Source organism: Hakea prostrata, chromosome 9 (assembly GCF_041222555.1).
Source record: "Hakea prostrata isolate BN-2017 chromosome 9, UWA_Hpros_2, whole genome shotgun sequence".
In the NCBI taxonomy this organism is placed as follows: domain Eukaryota; kingdom Viridiplantae; phylum Streptophyta; class Magnoliopsida; order Proteales; family Proteaceae; genus Hakea; species Hakea prostrata.
Window position 1 is genome coordinate 58,015,614 of NC_142608.1, and position 14,950 is coordinate 58,030,563.

General features: G+C 34.8%; 1 protein-coding gene across 1 annotated transcript; it reads left to right on the forward strand.

Moving 5' to 3' along the window:
- The first annotated feature begins 10,303 nt into the window (after positions 1 to 10,303).
- On the forward strand, positions 10,304 to 13,850 carry LOC149005735 (putative 12-oxophytodienoate reductase 11). The gene is made up of 5 exons (XM_089167690.1): positions 10,304 to 10,478; positions 12,175 to 12,315; positions 12,400 to 12,530; positions 12,656 to 12,829; positions 12,941 to 13,850. The coding sequence occupies exons 1-5, from the start codon at positions 10,366 to 10,368 to the stop codon at positions 13,546 to 13,548; spliced, it is 1,167 nt and encodes a 388-aa protein (XP_089023816.1). The 5' UTR covers positions 10,304 to 10,365; the 3' UTR covers positions 13,549 to 13,850.
- Positions 13,851 to 14,950: the final 1,100 nt, after the last annotated feature.

Here is a 14,950-nt window from a genome sequence, read left to right on the forward strand (position 1 = left end):
GTGTTGCCCTTTCGGGTGGGACTCTGAGCCACCCAATTTTTTTGGACTTTCATTGCGGCAAGAGGACTAATGACGTCCTGATTACAAAAAAAGTCATGCTTGCCACAGAGATGCCTTCCTAGTAGAGTCAGCACACGTTGCCGCCCTGAATGGGCTCTAAACCGAAAGAGTCATGTTGGTATATTGGCCGGAACAAGGGGGGGGTTTAAGGGTAATGATGAAGCACATCTTTTTGGGTAATGATGAACATGAGAATTACTGTGAATGTAGAAGTGTTCAATTCAATGAGTTCATCCTCTTCAATTTTTAATCTTGACTTACTCCTCTTCTTCCTCTTTTTCCATGATTTTGTTCCCAATTCAGAGTTTTAAGTATTGTTATGATTTTTTTTTCTTGGAATTTTTTTTGAAAATTATGATATTAAGGTTTTGTTGTAGATTTAAGAATCAAAATTCATTCTAGGGTCAATCAAGATGGCCATAAACTTCTATTTCATTTTGACCCGTAACTACAATTTGAAGAAAGTTATTCTATATTGAATTTTTATATTTGATAGGCTTTTTATGTGAGACTAATTTTACATGGTTGTTGCAAGCAATATGAACATGTATTCCAGTAAGAAAATTTGATTTGGAAGGAAGCTTACGCAAGCTTGGACCAATCTAGATTTAGAATTGATTAAAAAACTAACTCATCTTTGATTATTTTATAAGATTTAAGTACTTTTCTTTGGGGGTTTGTTTATTTAATTATTTCAGAAGGATTATTGTCTTGACCTTTAGGCTGCATTTGTTTGCTGGAATAAAAATGGGGTGGGAAAATTCTTGAAAAGAGTGTAGATTTTTTTACTTTTGCCTTAAATCTCAAAATGGTAGATTGTTTGGTTGCTTGGGCTGAGAAAGTGAGAAACAAGTTTTCTTGAATTAATCCAAAGAAACTTGTCTGGTGATGTAACACCCCAACTTTTCCACTCCAACTCATTTTAAAATCCCACATATTTGATGGGACTTTGTGGAAAAGTTGAGAAAAGTAAAAAGTGGGACCCACCACCATTATTTTTCCACAAAACCCTTTGTTTTCCGTTCCCCTCATCCCACTACACACGAGACTCACATTTTTTTTTTCCCACCCCACATTTGCAAACAAACGCTGCCATAGTGATCTTAAAGGGATTTCAGTTATATTTTTTTACATCATATAGTGAACACGTGATTTGTGATTTATTGACAAAGTAATACGATGATATAACAAACTAGAATCAAGGTTTAAAGTATCTCACGATACTATACGATACTAGCTGATACGTATCCATATTTGACCCAACCGATACGATACATCTCGATACGTCTCTCCATTGAATTACATTAAAATACATTAGTCAGAGCGATACAATACTCGATACAGAACGACACGTCTCTTAAAATCACCTGACCGATACGATACTCGATACCGATACTTTAAACCTTGACTAGAATTATACAACAAATGGATTTTACATGGTTTACTCGAAGATAATGTCCATGATCAAATAGTTCTAGTGAAAATAGTGATAGTGATCTTCACTAGGAGGAAGATGAAGAGAAGTGATGTTTCTAACTTTGTATTATTTTCTCAACAAGGGGATAGCCATATCTAAAAAACAAAATAAAAAAAAATTATCAAAACACTACCACTCAAGAATGTCTGATCACTTTTCATGGCCGAGTCCGGATCAATTATCTGTCAGGGGAGCACAGACGGCTTTACCACCATAAATACAGGGGGACAAAGGGGTTAGGTGAGGGGTTCTTTTTTTATTTTTTATTTTTTACCTATGGGTCCTACAGAATTTGTGATGGTAAAGCCATCGGGAAGCACAGAGTGCTCACCTGACAGGATGATGATCCGGATTCTTCAGAGCCCATGATCAACCATTTTGAAGATCTTGACATACACCATTGAGAGTGATGCTCACCCTTTTTCTTGTGATTTATGTACATTTAATCATCGAAACAGGACATAAAACATCCTCTTTCAGTAAAATCAATCTTTGTTGATAATATGATGTTTAACATTTCCAATGAATGTAAGACATCATGTTAGTTTGTCAATCACATTCTCCTTCTGTGTTGTCTTTGCTATGTATTGTTTTGTTGTTCTTTCTTCTTTTATTTTTCGTAAAAACTTTTGTGGTCCTATATGCTGATGTACATCATTCAACACATCTGTCTTTGTACAAATTATTTTTGTGAAGTGGGCCAGCCGGTGTATCTTTATTAAATATTTGGTGGGCCATTTGGTTCTCATGTCACACATATGCTTCCAAAACCTAAAACTTTATAAATAATTTAAGAGATCTTATCATCTTTATGGTGCAACACTAACATTTTTGTTGGTCTCATAAAGACCTGGGGCCATATATTCAAAAGATGAAAAAGAAAGGAAAATATGTAGAAGGATAGAAATTTGAATATAAAACTTTGTTGATCTCACTCTTTAAAAAGTAATTTTAATCTATTGCATTTGGTCTGAAATATAATTACAATTATTTGCAATTATGGGAGTATGGGATGATTGATAAATCCCAATTAAATTAAAACAATTTTTTATTTCTAGTCGATCTATTCACAAACTAATAATACAAATTAAATAATAAAAAGTTAAAGAATTATTCTTGATTGGCTCAATTTGGCAGACAAGGGCAGCAAAAACAAAGTTTAACACTACTACATGAGAAGCATATCCATTGGAAAGTTAACATTCACAAGCATTGGAAACATGGGCGGAGTCAGGATTTAATATTGGGAGGGGCCAAGTTCAAGTATTTTACATAGAAAACAATGAATTCTCTATCCATTATCCTTACGGGGTTCAAATGGCAATATTTCACACATGGAAAGATGGTCAGAAAATTTTTTTCTTCAAAATTTTAAAAAAGGAATAGGAGAATTTTCAATAAATTAGGGGAGGGGGCAAATGTTGATATTTCACGCGTGAAAAGATATTTACAAGGTAAAACAATTAGCCGACATTTGCTCGAAATTCGACTGTTTCGCCGAAGGGCAATTTTTAGATACGACTATAAGCAATATGTCGCTGGAAAATCATCGATTTTCAGGCAAACTGCCAAACTGACAAAATACAGGCGAAACTTCTCCTCTGCCTCTACACGATCCTCTATGATGGCTCTATCTTTGCGCTTTTGTCAACTGGAGATATGAACATAACAGCTAGCAACAACCGTAGGAAACCACTTGAAATGAAGAAGAATGTGTAGAAAATTGTGAGAGGCCATTAACAGTCTTGGTCACAGACTGAGAACTAGTAGGAGATATCAAAACAATATTACCAGAGTTGCACCCTCCCGCGTGTTTAAATTGTATAACCATTAATTTCATTAAAAATACAAACGCATTTCCAAGAGAAACCCTAAGTTAACAAATTGATATATGCACAAAATGAATATTTCAAAGCTTCAATTGACTGTGGATTATGATCACCACCTTGATAAATTAGGAAAAAGTATAGATGAAATTCAAACCAACCGAAAGAAAATTGCACAGCTGAGATGAGAGTTCAAATCAATTTACCATGGACACTTAGAAATTTCACGGCCGGGGGGCCCCTACGGCTTCTTGAAGCTTGTAATCAGGATGTCTTGGCTTTTTCTTGCCCTCCTTCTAATTAAATCTCCTTTTACCAAAAAAAAAAAAAAAATTCAGGATGTGAGACTCATCTGGAATAGAATGAAAAATGAAAAAGAATAACTTGACGTTAAGCTTTATTAGCCACACACGTGGTAGATCAATAATCTTCATTTTTTTTTCCCTTATCAGTTATTATCTTATTTTTTTATTCTTTTTTGGATGAAATTCACCGCATGGTGAAATTTCGTTGATTTTGATTCGCTGGTCTTTAATCATTGCGTTTTTAGAGAACCGAACTCTCAATCATTTATTTTTACATTAATTTCACGTGCCATAAATAAACTTTTTCAAACCAAATAAAATAAAAAAAATGTATGTAGACGCAATCACATCTAGATGGATTGGTTAAAATATTTGGTCAAAAAGTAAAATATTTTAAATATTTATGTGTTTTTTTTAAGGGTAAGCAAGACAAAACATCATTATCTTGATTAATTTTTGTATTTTCAAATTTGACTCTACATGTACATGCGAAGTGATAAGATTTATGGATAAAATAACGTGTTAAACTATAAGGATTTAAATATAATAATAATAATAATCAAATTTTAAATTATTTAGTATTTTACGAATTAAGTTATCAATGATTCATTACTTAACTTTGTGGTCTAAGAAATAAATCAAATAGGGTTTACATCCTCTACAATTCTCACAAGGAATCAAGTCCAAACAACCCAGGGTTCACGTCTCCTGCAATTCCCTGTAATTCCTACCTAGAATTGTGACACGTACAAATGGATCCACATCCTCTATAATTCCCAATGTTCCTAGAATTAAAATCTAGGGATTTAAGGAATCAAGAGTATCTCAATAAACTAGAGTTTCAAATAAAACTCAAATTTAAGGGTGGGTTTAAATAAAATTCAAATCTATTTCAATTGGGTACTTGGATAATTCCTACTTAGAATTGTAACACATACAAATACACCAAAATAAATAGTACAGCAAAACCTTGTGAATGCAAAAAAATTCTCGTTGGGAGACTCACCCACTACAGCCAGGTGTGCGATCTGGGTCGAACACCGGATTAGTCAGGGCAAAGCCTTGAAAACAAAAAAAAGAAGAAAAATACATGTACATGTACGGAATTATTGATACTAAGATGACGGGTGAATAGTAGAAACCTTTGTTTTTCTATAGTGTGAAACAAATGAATGATTGCCTTCACAATCACCATCTTTATCATTCATTGATCATCCTTTTAATTATCTGTGCTTTCTTATAATGAGTTTTAAATGGGGTTGGCAACTATGCATTAAGTTTTGTCTGAAACACTAATTTATCATGGTTGTTGCAAGCCCACACAAGCATGGACCCATATGGATTATAATTATTAATAATGCTTATCTTGACTTCAGCCAACTTGAAATAATTCTTTCCAAATTGAACTTTTATAAGATCTGAGAACTTTTTCTTCTATATTTTTCTATTTTGGAAAAGATTCTACCTTAGCTTTTGGTGATATTGAGAGATCTCTATTAAGTATTAACACATCTGGGTGGTTGTGTCAACATTTAATGACATGAAATGTTTGTCTGCTTTATTCTCCCTTTCTTTCTTGGGGCCCTTTGTGCTGATACATACTTTTATTTATGAATTATTGGTGAGTTAGTTACTACTTATGTCATTTAATTGATGTTAATTCACTGAAGCTTTCAAATTTATAACAAGTCTATTCAGTGAATCTTCAAATTTATAACAAGTCAAAAGAGGAAACTTCCTAGCAATCTAAAAAAGAGGCATTCAAATGTTGACATCTATTTACAAAAAAAAAAACACTGAACATTCAAAAGATATTTTAAAGTTGGACTTTTATTAGACACATCAATTTAATCAGAGTTGTTGGAGAATCAATCTAATGAAGAAGAGTAGATGAGATTTTTTCGCCCCATTATAAATAAGGGTATAATGGTCTTTATAATTATATTACTAATCATTCTAACATGAACAAGAACTATGTGTTCTTCAAATATAAAGTAGGGTGTCAATGTTTAAATGTCACTGTTTTGTGGTGCCAGAGCAATTCGCTCTGCTATAAGACATTTTTATCAATCTTATCTCACCCTTGAATGTTACCCAACCACGGATGTAACTGCATTTGAACTGGTACCTAATTGATAATTATAGCCTTAGCAAAGAAGAATATTGATAAGGATCACCATCAGTGAAACGTACGTTTTATGTTGACTATGAAACCGAATATACGTGTCTTTCTTTGGCTATAAAACATCTGTAAGAGCAAAAAAGGTGGGGGAAAAAAGAATAACTTTCGATCACTCATCCAATGATGAAGAAAAACCGAACACGTATTCTTAAGTTTGTCGGCAAATAAAATTGTGTATAGATTACAAATTGAAACATTCAAATAATTGAAGGAAGAGATTAAAAATCAAAGGGAATTTTGATATGTTCATACCTAATGTTTCATCTCACTATCAGTAATGGAATATTCAGATCTGATCACATTGGATACTTATCAATTTGTCTACTTCATGATGCAAGAAGCAATTTTTCTTTCCCTTTACATAAATGGCCATGAATTTAAAATTTCACGTGCTATAATGCAAAAGATATTATAGCAACAATTACTTACGTTGATTATTTTTTTGAAAATTTGTCTTTACTTGTGAAATGATAAGATTTATGGATAAAATAATGTGTTAAATTATAAAAATTTAAAAATAATAATAGTAAATTTTAAATTATTTAATTTTTTTAAGAATTAAGATATCGATAATTCACTATTTAATTATATTCATGGTCTGAGAGAACCCAGATATGCTGCAATGAAGAGTATGACAAAATTTTAAGTAATTCAAAATGATATGGAGATAGATACGTATAATTCGAATTTTTGGGTCACTAAAGTTAGGTAGATGAAATTAGAAAGTTTGTTCAAGAAATATGTACGGAATTATGAATGCTAAGATGACGAGTGAATAGTAAAAAATTTGCTGTCCATAATGTATAACAATTAAATGATTAACTCCATAAATCACAATCTTTCTCGCACATTGATCATCCTTTTAATTATCCATGCCCTCTTATAATGAATTTTAAATGAAGTTGGCAGCTAGTCATTAAGTTTTGTCTGCAACACTAATTTCTCATGGTTGTTGCGAGCCTACGTAAGCATGGACCCATATGGATTATGATAATTAATAATGCTTATCTTGACTTCAACCAATTTTGGAAAAATCTATCCTACTTGGGCCCATTAAGGTATTCATGATTGTCTATTTCACTATAAGATTTAACATATCATATTAATGTGTGAACCAATTAATTCTCAGTATCGTCTTTATGTCATTTTAATTTGTTCATATTTTTTTGGTGTTTTTAGTATCGTATATTTTATTTATTCTACTTGTAAAATCAGACACATAACACCCTCAAAGCCAACAACATAAAAAGGGAGAAAATAACCCAAGAATCAATCATGGAAGCTAGTTTTAGGAATCATACACTCAAATATACATGTAGACAAAATCACTAAAATGTATATCTTGACAACATCTCTAACACATCTTTTTGGTTGTGTCAGCATTTAATGACATGAAATGCTTCTATGCTTTATTCCCTTTTTTGGGCCCTTTGTGCTGATGATATCAATCAATTACTGTCTTTTCTTTATGAATTATTGGTGAGTTAGTAACTACTGATGTTATATGGATGCAAATTAATTAAAGTTCAAAAATTTATAACAAGTCTTCACCAAAAAGAATATATAACAAGTCAAAAGAGGAAATTGTTCTGGTAACTTCCAGTATATAAAGGCCATCAAACACTGACATTTATTTACAAAAAAATGGAAAAATAAAAAAACCGACATTTCACTTTATTTTTAAGAAATTAAGATGTCTTAAAGTTCAACTTTCATCAAACATATTAATTTAATCAATTTTAAATGCCAGTTTGGTTAATTTAATCCAATGAAATTAAGAAGGCTAGATGAGGTTTTTTCCATCCCAAGAGTATAATGGTTTTACAATTATACCACTAATCATTCTAATGGAATTGGAACTATATGCATTTTAAAGATAAAGTGGGGACAAACATCTTCTACCATGCACAGCTCTCTTCTGTGCTCAATAATGCACATATGTACCAAATGGGCGGCTAAGAAAGCATGGCAACTAGAAAGCTATTGAGAATTCTTTTTTTTAATCTAAAATTAAGCTTTTAATCTCATATTTTAATTTGATTTAAAAGGTGCACTGTTGTACATAACAGAGATTTTTTTTTCTTCATAAAATGAAGTATCAGGGTTTAAGGTCACTATTTTTAAGGTGCTGGAGCAATTTGTCCTATTCTTTTATATATATTTTTTTATTTTATAACAATTTTTCACCCTTATTAATTTATTTTTTTGGATAAATGGAAATTTTATTTAGGCTCTCCTAGCAAGAGCATTCACGACTTGATTCGCATATCTGGAGATTACATTCAAGGTAAAAGCAGGATAGGTTTCTTGCAGGGTACGGTACCTCTTGCCCTTGATTGTTATTCAAGCACGGATGTAACTAGATTCCAACTTGGATACGTAATTGATACTTAAAACCATATCAAAAAAATATATTGATAAGGGTCACCATTAGTGAAACGTACGTATCATGTTGACCACCATTACTTTATCATCATAAATTTATAGCACATGCCAGTCTTATCTTCTTAGGCCATAAAATATCTATAAGATCAAAAAGGGTTGAAGAAAAAGAATACCTTTCGACCACTCATCCAATAATAAAATAAGTGTGGTGACAGATGAAACATGTATAGAAAATAAAATTAATCATTCTAGCAATTGATGGAAGTTTGAAATCAAAGAAAGATTCGATAAGCAATCATATATATGTCCATAGTTTTTTTTTAGTATAAAAATGGAATATTCAGATTCGATCACATTGGATACTCTATGTTGCAAAAAGCATTTTTTTCTTTTCTCCTTTACATAAATTGACATGAGTTAAAAAAGTTACATGCTAGATTGCAAAAGGTGGCAGCAATTATTTGCTTGCTTTTTTTTATGGAGTGATAGGAACATTTCAGATTTCGCATTTCACCTGAGTGATGTGGATCAGTTGTAGGACCTAACTTTAGTTCGTCATGTGATACATTTTGGTTTGTCAGAACGAAGTCTTGACCATTGACATTCAATGGTTGAGATTGAAATCTCGACCGAGATTTTGGATCCAACGGTCTGAAATTTCACTTGATCGTCATGTGGGTTTAATGCGCATGGCTGAAACAATTGTACTTCCAACTAGTATGGGCTTGTGGCTTGAATGAAATGGACACTTTATCATTTAAATATTCATTCCTCACTTTGTATCATTGTCGCCTGCTTGGTTACATGAGTTTGGAGATTTCAAATATCTAGAGATTTCAAATCTGTGGAGTCATAATTTATAAAATTAAATGTTTGGTTGTGGAATGAAATTTGTGGATTCATCCTAAAAAACTATTTGATCGACGTGATTTTTGTGAATGTGTAAATGTATAGTTTTTTTGAAATCTCTGGATTTCACCCCTTACCCATAAATCTACGAATTCACGTTTTTAGTGTAAAAAGGTGAATCTCTAGATTTCATGAATCTAGAGATTTTTACAACCAAACAGGTATAATTCTCAGATTCATGAATATCTCTGGATTCATGTAACCAAACAGGCCCATAGTCTTTTCTCTTTTTTTTTCAAATAGAAATGAAAGAGAACCACAAAATCTCTAAGTAAAAACAATTAATCTGTTCCTTCAGGCATCTATAGGAGATTTTGGAGCAAGGAGAGAGAGTGCTTGGAGCTAAATATATGAATTTTTCATGACTAATGCGATGAGTTTAAGATGGCTGACAAGGGAAACCCCTTTCTAAGCATTTCTGAAGTCAACAAGTAAAGATGGATGGATAGGTTTTTTTAAAGAGATCAAAAGAAGAATAAGATTACTTACATAGCTTTTTAAAATAAGGCAAAGACTAAGTTTCTCTCCATCCACATGTCATCTGTCATAAATGTCAATGAGCTATCTATTATCAGAATACCATCTCTTTTTTCATTGATAGAGAAGTAGCCTTGAGAGGAATGAAATAGCTTGGAAGAAGTTGTGAATCTTGGGAGAAAGCATCACAAAGATGTTATTGAGAAAATACTGAAACATTGTAGAGTTTTATATATCCTAAGATGATGGATGAACCATCCTCCATAGGTGATGGAAAACCTTATCCATGATCCAAAAGACACTATAAAGTATAGAAAATATGATTGAATCTCTCCAATCACCACTGTATATGTTCATGACTAGATGCAACCTTTCATTGTCCATGGCCATACCCACTTGTCCACTTGCAGATCACTTAACTCACATGCCACTTGACCCACATCCTTGGCTTAAGCCAAAATGTACCTGCAAAGGCAGGCCTAGATGATGAACATGTCCCTCATTGACTGGAATTATCAATTTCTGTGGTATGAATGTGTGGTGGGCTCTACCCACCAAAAAAAAAAAAAAAAAAAAAAAAAAAAAAAAAGAAAGCTTACACATTGAAAAAAGTGATTTACAGCTCATGAACTTCCTAGCTAGCTAGCCATTTATTTCAATTAATCTATAAATAACTAGCTAGTTCTTGAATTGCTGGGATATCAGTTTCAGAGAGAGAGAGAGAGATTGGCTTAGGCAGTGAATATGGCAAACCCAGTGGGAGTAGTGGAAGATAAGAAGAGTCATGAGGAAGCAGAAGCTTCTCCTATCCCTCTTCTCACTCCTTATTCTAGGGGTAATCTACATCTGAGCCACAGGTCTGTTAGAGCACTTTGAAAGAAAAACCAAGAATATTTTCTGATTCTTATGCTTTTTGCTTTTTTTTTTTTTTTTTTTGGTAAACAGTACTTCATTTAGAAATAAAAAAAGTACAAGCACTGCATGAGGTCACAAGGTTCAAAACAAACCAAGGAGCGGCAAAAGACCAAACTCTCATACATGCAATAGACCGGGTCAGCCAGGATAAGGGTTGGGTCAAGGCCAAAATGGATCACATCCACAAAACCCTTAGAACAAACACACCACACCCACATAGGGGGACAGATATACAACACCCACAAAGGGGGACATACAACACGCCTCAAGGGCGGACAGAAAACTCCTACAGTTGGAGCGATGGTAGCAGCGAAAGTGCGGAGCAGGGTCAGACCTGCCATCCAGCTCTGCCGTATAGGCGTTCCTATCAAGCTCGACGCAGAAGAACTTGTACCCAGAGTTGGAGTCGTTCTGCGATGTGCACCAAAGAACCACTGTAACCAAAAGAGTTGTTATGTTAAAAAAAACAAAAAAAAAAACAAGAAAAAGTACTGCAACCAAACAGATCTAAGGGGAAACCCTAGATCTAGTTATTGAAGCGGAGCAGAGGAGAGAGGGGAAGAAGTAGAGAAGGCGGAAAGGAGAAAAAGAATGAAAGGAAGGCGGGAGCAGGGGATGAGCAGAGGAGAGGGAATCGGGGCGGAGAGAAGATGGTACGTAGCAGAGCAGAGGGGGTGAGGCGGAGAGGGGCCGGAACGGAGCAAGGGAGAGGGCAGAGAACAGGGAAGCGTGAAACGGGAGAAGAGGAGGGCGGAGAGCAGAGCAAGGAAGGAGCAGAGGTGGAAACGGAAGAACAGAGGAGGGCGGTGAGCAGGGAAGCAGGGGCGGAGCGAAGCAGAAGAAACGGGAGAGGAGGGGCGGGCGGAGGCAGTGAGCAGGGGAGGCGGAGAGACTAGCAGGCGAGTCTCTCCGCCTCTAAGACAACACAAGGGCGGTGGGCGACGATCAGAGTTGCAGAGCGTCTCATGCTTTTTGCTTTACAATATCTGATTTACTTCTTGTTTGCCACGACTTAATCAACCTGAAGCTTCAATTATTGACAAACAGTCTATGTTATTTCCTTGTTAACATCATTGCTTGCAAGGCAAAAAGCCCATCTGGTATAGAGAGCAGAATGGCAAGTTCCTGCCTTATCTTGTTGTTGGCTTGTCTTCCATCAGTTTCCAAGCCATACATACTAAAGCAATGAAGTGCTTTAAGTAGCTACAGATGTGTGTTTTCAGTTATTTTCATATTCTCTGGTTGTCTTCCATGACTGTTTAGCAATCCTTGGTGAACAGTCTTTGTTTCCAACTCAGGTGAAGTGTGTTTGTCTCTACTTTTAGGGGTATTGTGTTTAAAATCCTGAAAGTCTACTAAACTTTGCTTTAGTTCTCTAATAGAAAGATTCTCATAAAGCTTTACTGGATTTTCATTCAATATGAATAGTTTTGATACTAGTATCCTTAAAAGTAAGGTCAGAGTTTTTTAAGGTCAAAGTATAATCTTAAGATCATCAATCACAACCTTCTGTTTGAGATATCATTGACCTTGAAGTCCTTAAAGCAAACTTCTCTTATATTCCTACGATGATTTTTTAAATGAAGCTATAAGATGAAAAAAAATTCTGATCTTATCTTTTTCTATTTGGATTTTCAGAATTGTTTTAGCACCACTAACCAGACAGAGATCTTACAACCATATTCCTCAGCCACATGCCATCTTGTACTATTCCCAAAGAACCAGTAAAGGAGGATTGATGATAGCTGAAGCCACTGTAATTTCAAAATCTGGGCGAGGGTAAAGTTCTCCAAATGAAGCTACTGGTTTTTTAGTTCTTTAAATTAATTTTTATTCTAATTTGGAATTTACTGATGGTTGAAGGTTTGCACATACACCAGGTATCTGGTCAAAAGAACAGATAGAAGCCTGGAGACCAATTGTAGCAGCAGTTCATGCTAAGGGAGGGATCTTCTTTGATCAGATCTTCCATGTAGGGAGGGTTTCCAATAAGGGTATTCTATTAACTTCATCTTGTTTACATGATGGAATGCTTATATTTATCAAAAGAAGAACATTTTTCCTGTTAAGTACTGAGCATGGCTACATATTATATATGATCCACATATCATGTTTGCAGCTGCACTAGATGGGGAGGATCCAGTCTGTCCTTCAGAGAAAATGTTGAAGCCAATCATTCGTGCCAATGGTGTCGATGTAGCAGAGTTCACACCTCCCCGTCGGATAAAAACCGAGGAGATTCCTCATTTTATCAATGAATATAGAACTGCTGCAAGGAATGCTATGGAAGCAGGTCAGAATTGGGTGAACCTCATCTAAAATTAAAATTAGCAAGAAAATCAGATAAAAATTGAAGTTGCAATTGTAAATATTTTTGTTCACAAAGAAAAACTTTTGGTTGCAGGGTTTGATGGAGTTGAAATCCATGGGGCACATGGATACTTACTTGAACAGTTCATGAAGGATGAAGTAAATGATAGAACTGATCAATATGGTGGAAGCCTTGAAAATCGTTGCAAGTTCCCACTAGAAGTAGTTGAAGCAGTAGTGAATGAAATTGGAGCTGAGAGAGTTGGAATAAGGCTTTCTCCCTTTGCTGGTTACAAGGAGTGTGGAGACTCAAACCCAGAAGCTTTAGGTCTTTACATGGCTCAACAACTAAGCAAATTTGGGCTTGCTTATTGCCATGTGGTTGAGCCAAGGATGATAACTTCTGGAGAAAAGCATGTAGTTCCTCACAGTCTTCTACCCATGAGAAAGGCTTTCAATGGTACTTTTATTGCTGCTGGTGGTTATGATAGAGAAGAGGGTAACATAGCTGTTGCCACGGGTTATACAGATCTTGTTGCTTATGGTCGTTTGTTCCTAGCAAATCCTGATTTGCCGAAGAGATTCGCGCTTAATGCTCCACTCAATAAGTTTATTCGAGAGACAGCTTATATACAGGACCCTGTTCTTGGTTACGTTGATTATCCTTTCCTTGAAGATACCACTTCCAATGGAGAAGCTTGATTCACTGCCTTGATATCTTTGGAAATTGTTTCTTTAATATCATTTTTCTTCTATGTATTTGTTATAATGCCTGGATTTTATTCTGGTAGAAGTTTTTTTATGCCTTCTTATCAGTAACTGTTATAGTGTTATGGTATTCTCATAAATAAAGAGTTCCTTTTCCCCTTTGAAGTTGGGAATATCAAGAGCTTTCTCTTGTTGGGTTTGTATCAATTGGAACTGGATGGACGGTCTTTCTGGCCCTGGACCACCTGGGATTTCCAAGAAAGCAGCCATGTAGCTGTTTTAATTAATTCTGGACAGCAATAAGAAATCTTCAATCTCTATTACCATTGCCTTTATCACCATTGATTGCATGCATCTTCGATTATCATGCTTCCAATTTCTTTCACACCACATTGAAGGGGTATGAGAAGAATCAAAGATTAACAACCAAAGATTTTCTTTTCCACTAAGAGGAGAGTTCCTCAATTTAAGGAGTCCTCCACTGGACTTCAAACCACAAGAAGATCTCCTTCCACACTTGAACACTGACTTGCTTTCAGTAGCTGTGGCACACTATTTCATTTAAGGTACTGATAATGTTGTTCATCAAATATCTCTCTGGTTAACTGCTCTGTTATGGTTCAAACAGAGTGGAAATCAAAGGTGTAATTTATCATAGAATTATACTTGTAATTTCTTTGGTTACAAATTCATTATACTACTTTTGTAAGGCCCTACATTGTTCTCCATTCTGTGCAGATGCACGAGCATTAAATGCAGATGGGTTAGCAGAAATATTCATTTGAAAGGACATAGACATTCTTGTCCTTCCTTATGGCAAAACAAGGAAACATGGGCAACATGTTCTGGTGGTCTTCCTCCTTCACATGGAGGTGGGCCAACATATCTTCCAACCACAACTACATTTTTGAGATCTTGTTGAATAATGAAGTTAAAAACAAAGAAAGAAATGAGAAGAGACAAAGTAAATACTGAAGCAATTGAGGAAACAAGGAAAAAAAAGGAGGTGGATCCCACTCTTTACTGCATAAATAATGTAGTAGGGTAGGGACACAATAAATAATTGAGTATAGAGCTTGGGTATAGAGGTGTGTATTAACCTAGTGGAGTAGCAGGTTTGTTATTATCTTCAGGGTTAAGTGTGTGACTTGAAAGATGGTTTACAAGGGTATTCTGTTTTGATGAAGGATTGCTGATTTAAAATCCAAGCATTATACTGTTATTATTCTCTGTAATCTCAATGATGAAGAACTCCCATTATGCTGGTGAATGTAGGCACAGCCCAACATGTTCAATTCCAATTATTTGTCACACAAAATTTTCAGCTTCTTGAAACCATTGCTTGATTTTCAACATGAGCAGCTAGTTCCTGGCTTTCACAGTTCACATTCACTTC

Coding starts and splice junctions, on each gene's coding strand:
- LOC149005735 (XM_089167690.1), top strand. CDS start 10,366: ATGGCAAACCCAGTGGGAGTAGTGGAAGATAAGAAGAGTCATGAGGAA. Junction 12,316..12,399: donor ATTTCAAAATCTGGGCGAGG/GTAAAGTTCTCC, acceptor TGATGGTTGAAG/GTTTGCACATACACCAGGTA. Junction 12,531..12,655: donor AGGGAGGGTTTCCAATAAGG/GTATTCTATTAA, acceptor TCATGTTTGCAG/CTGCACTAGATGGGGAGGAT.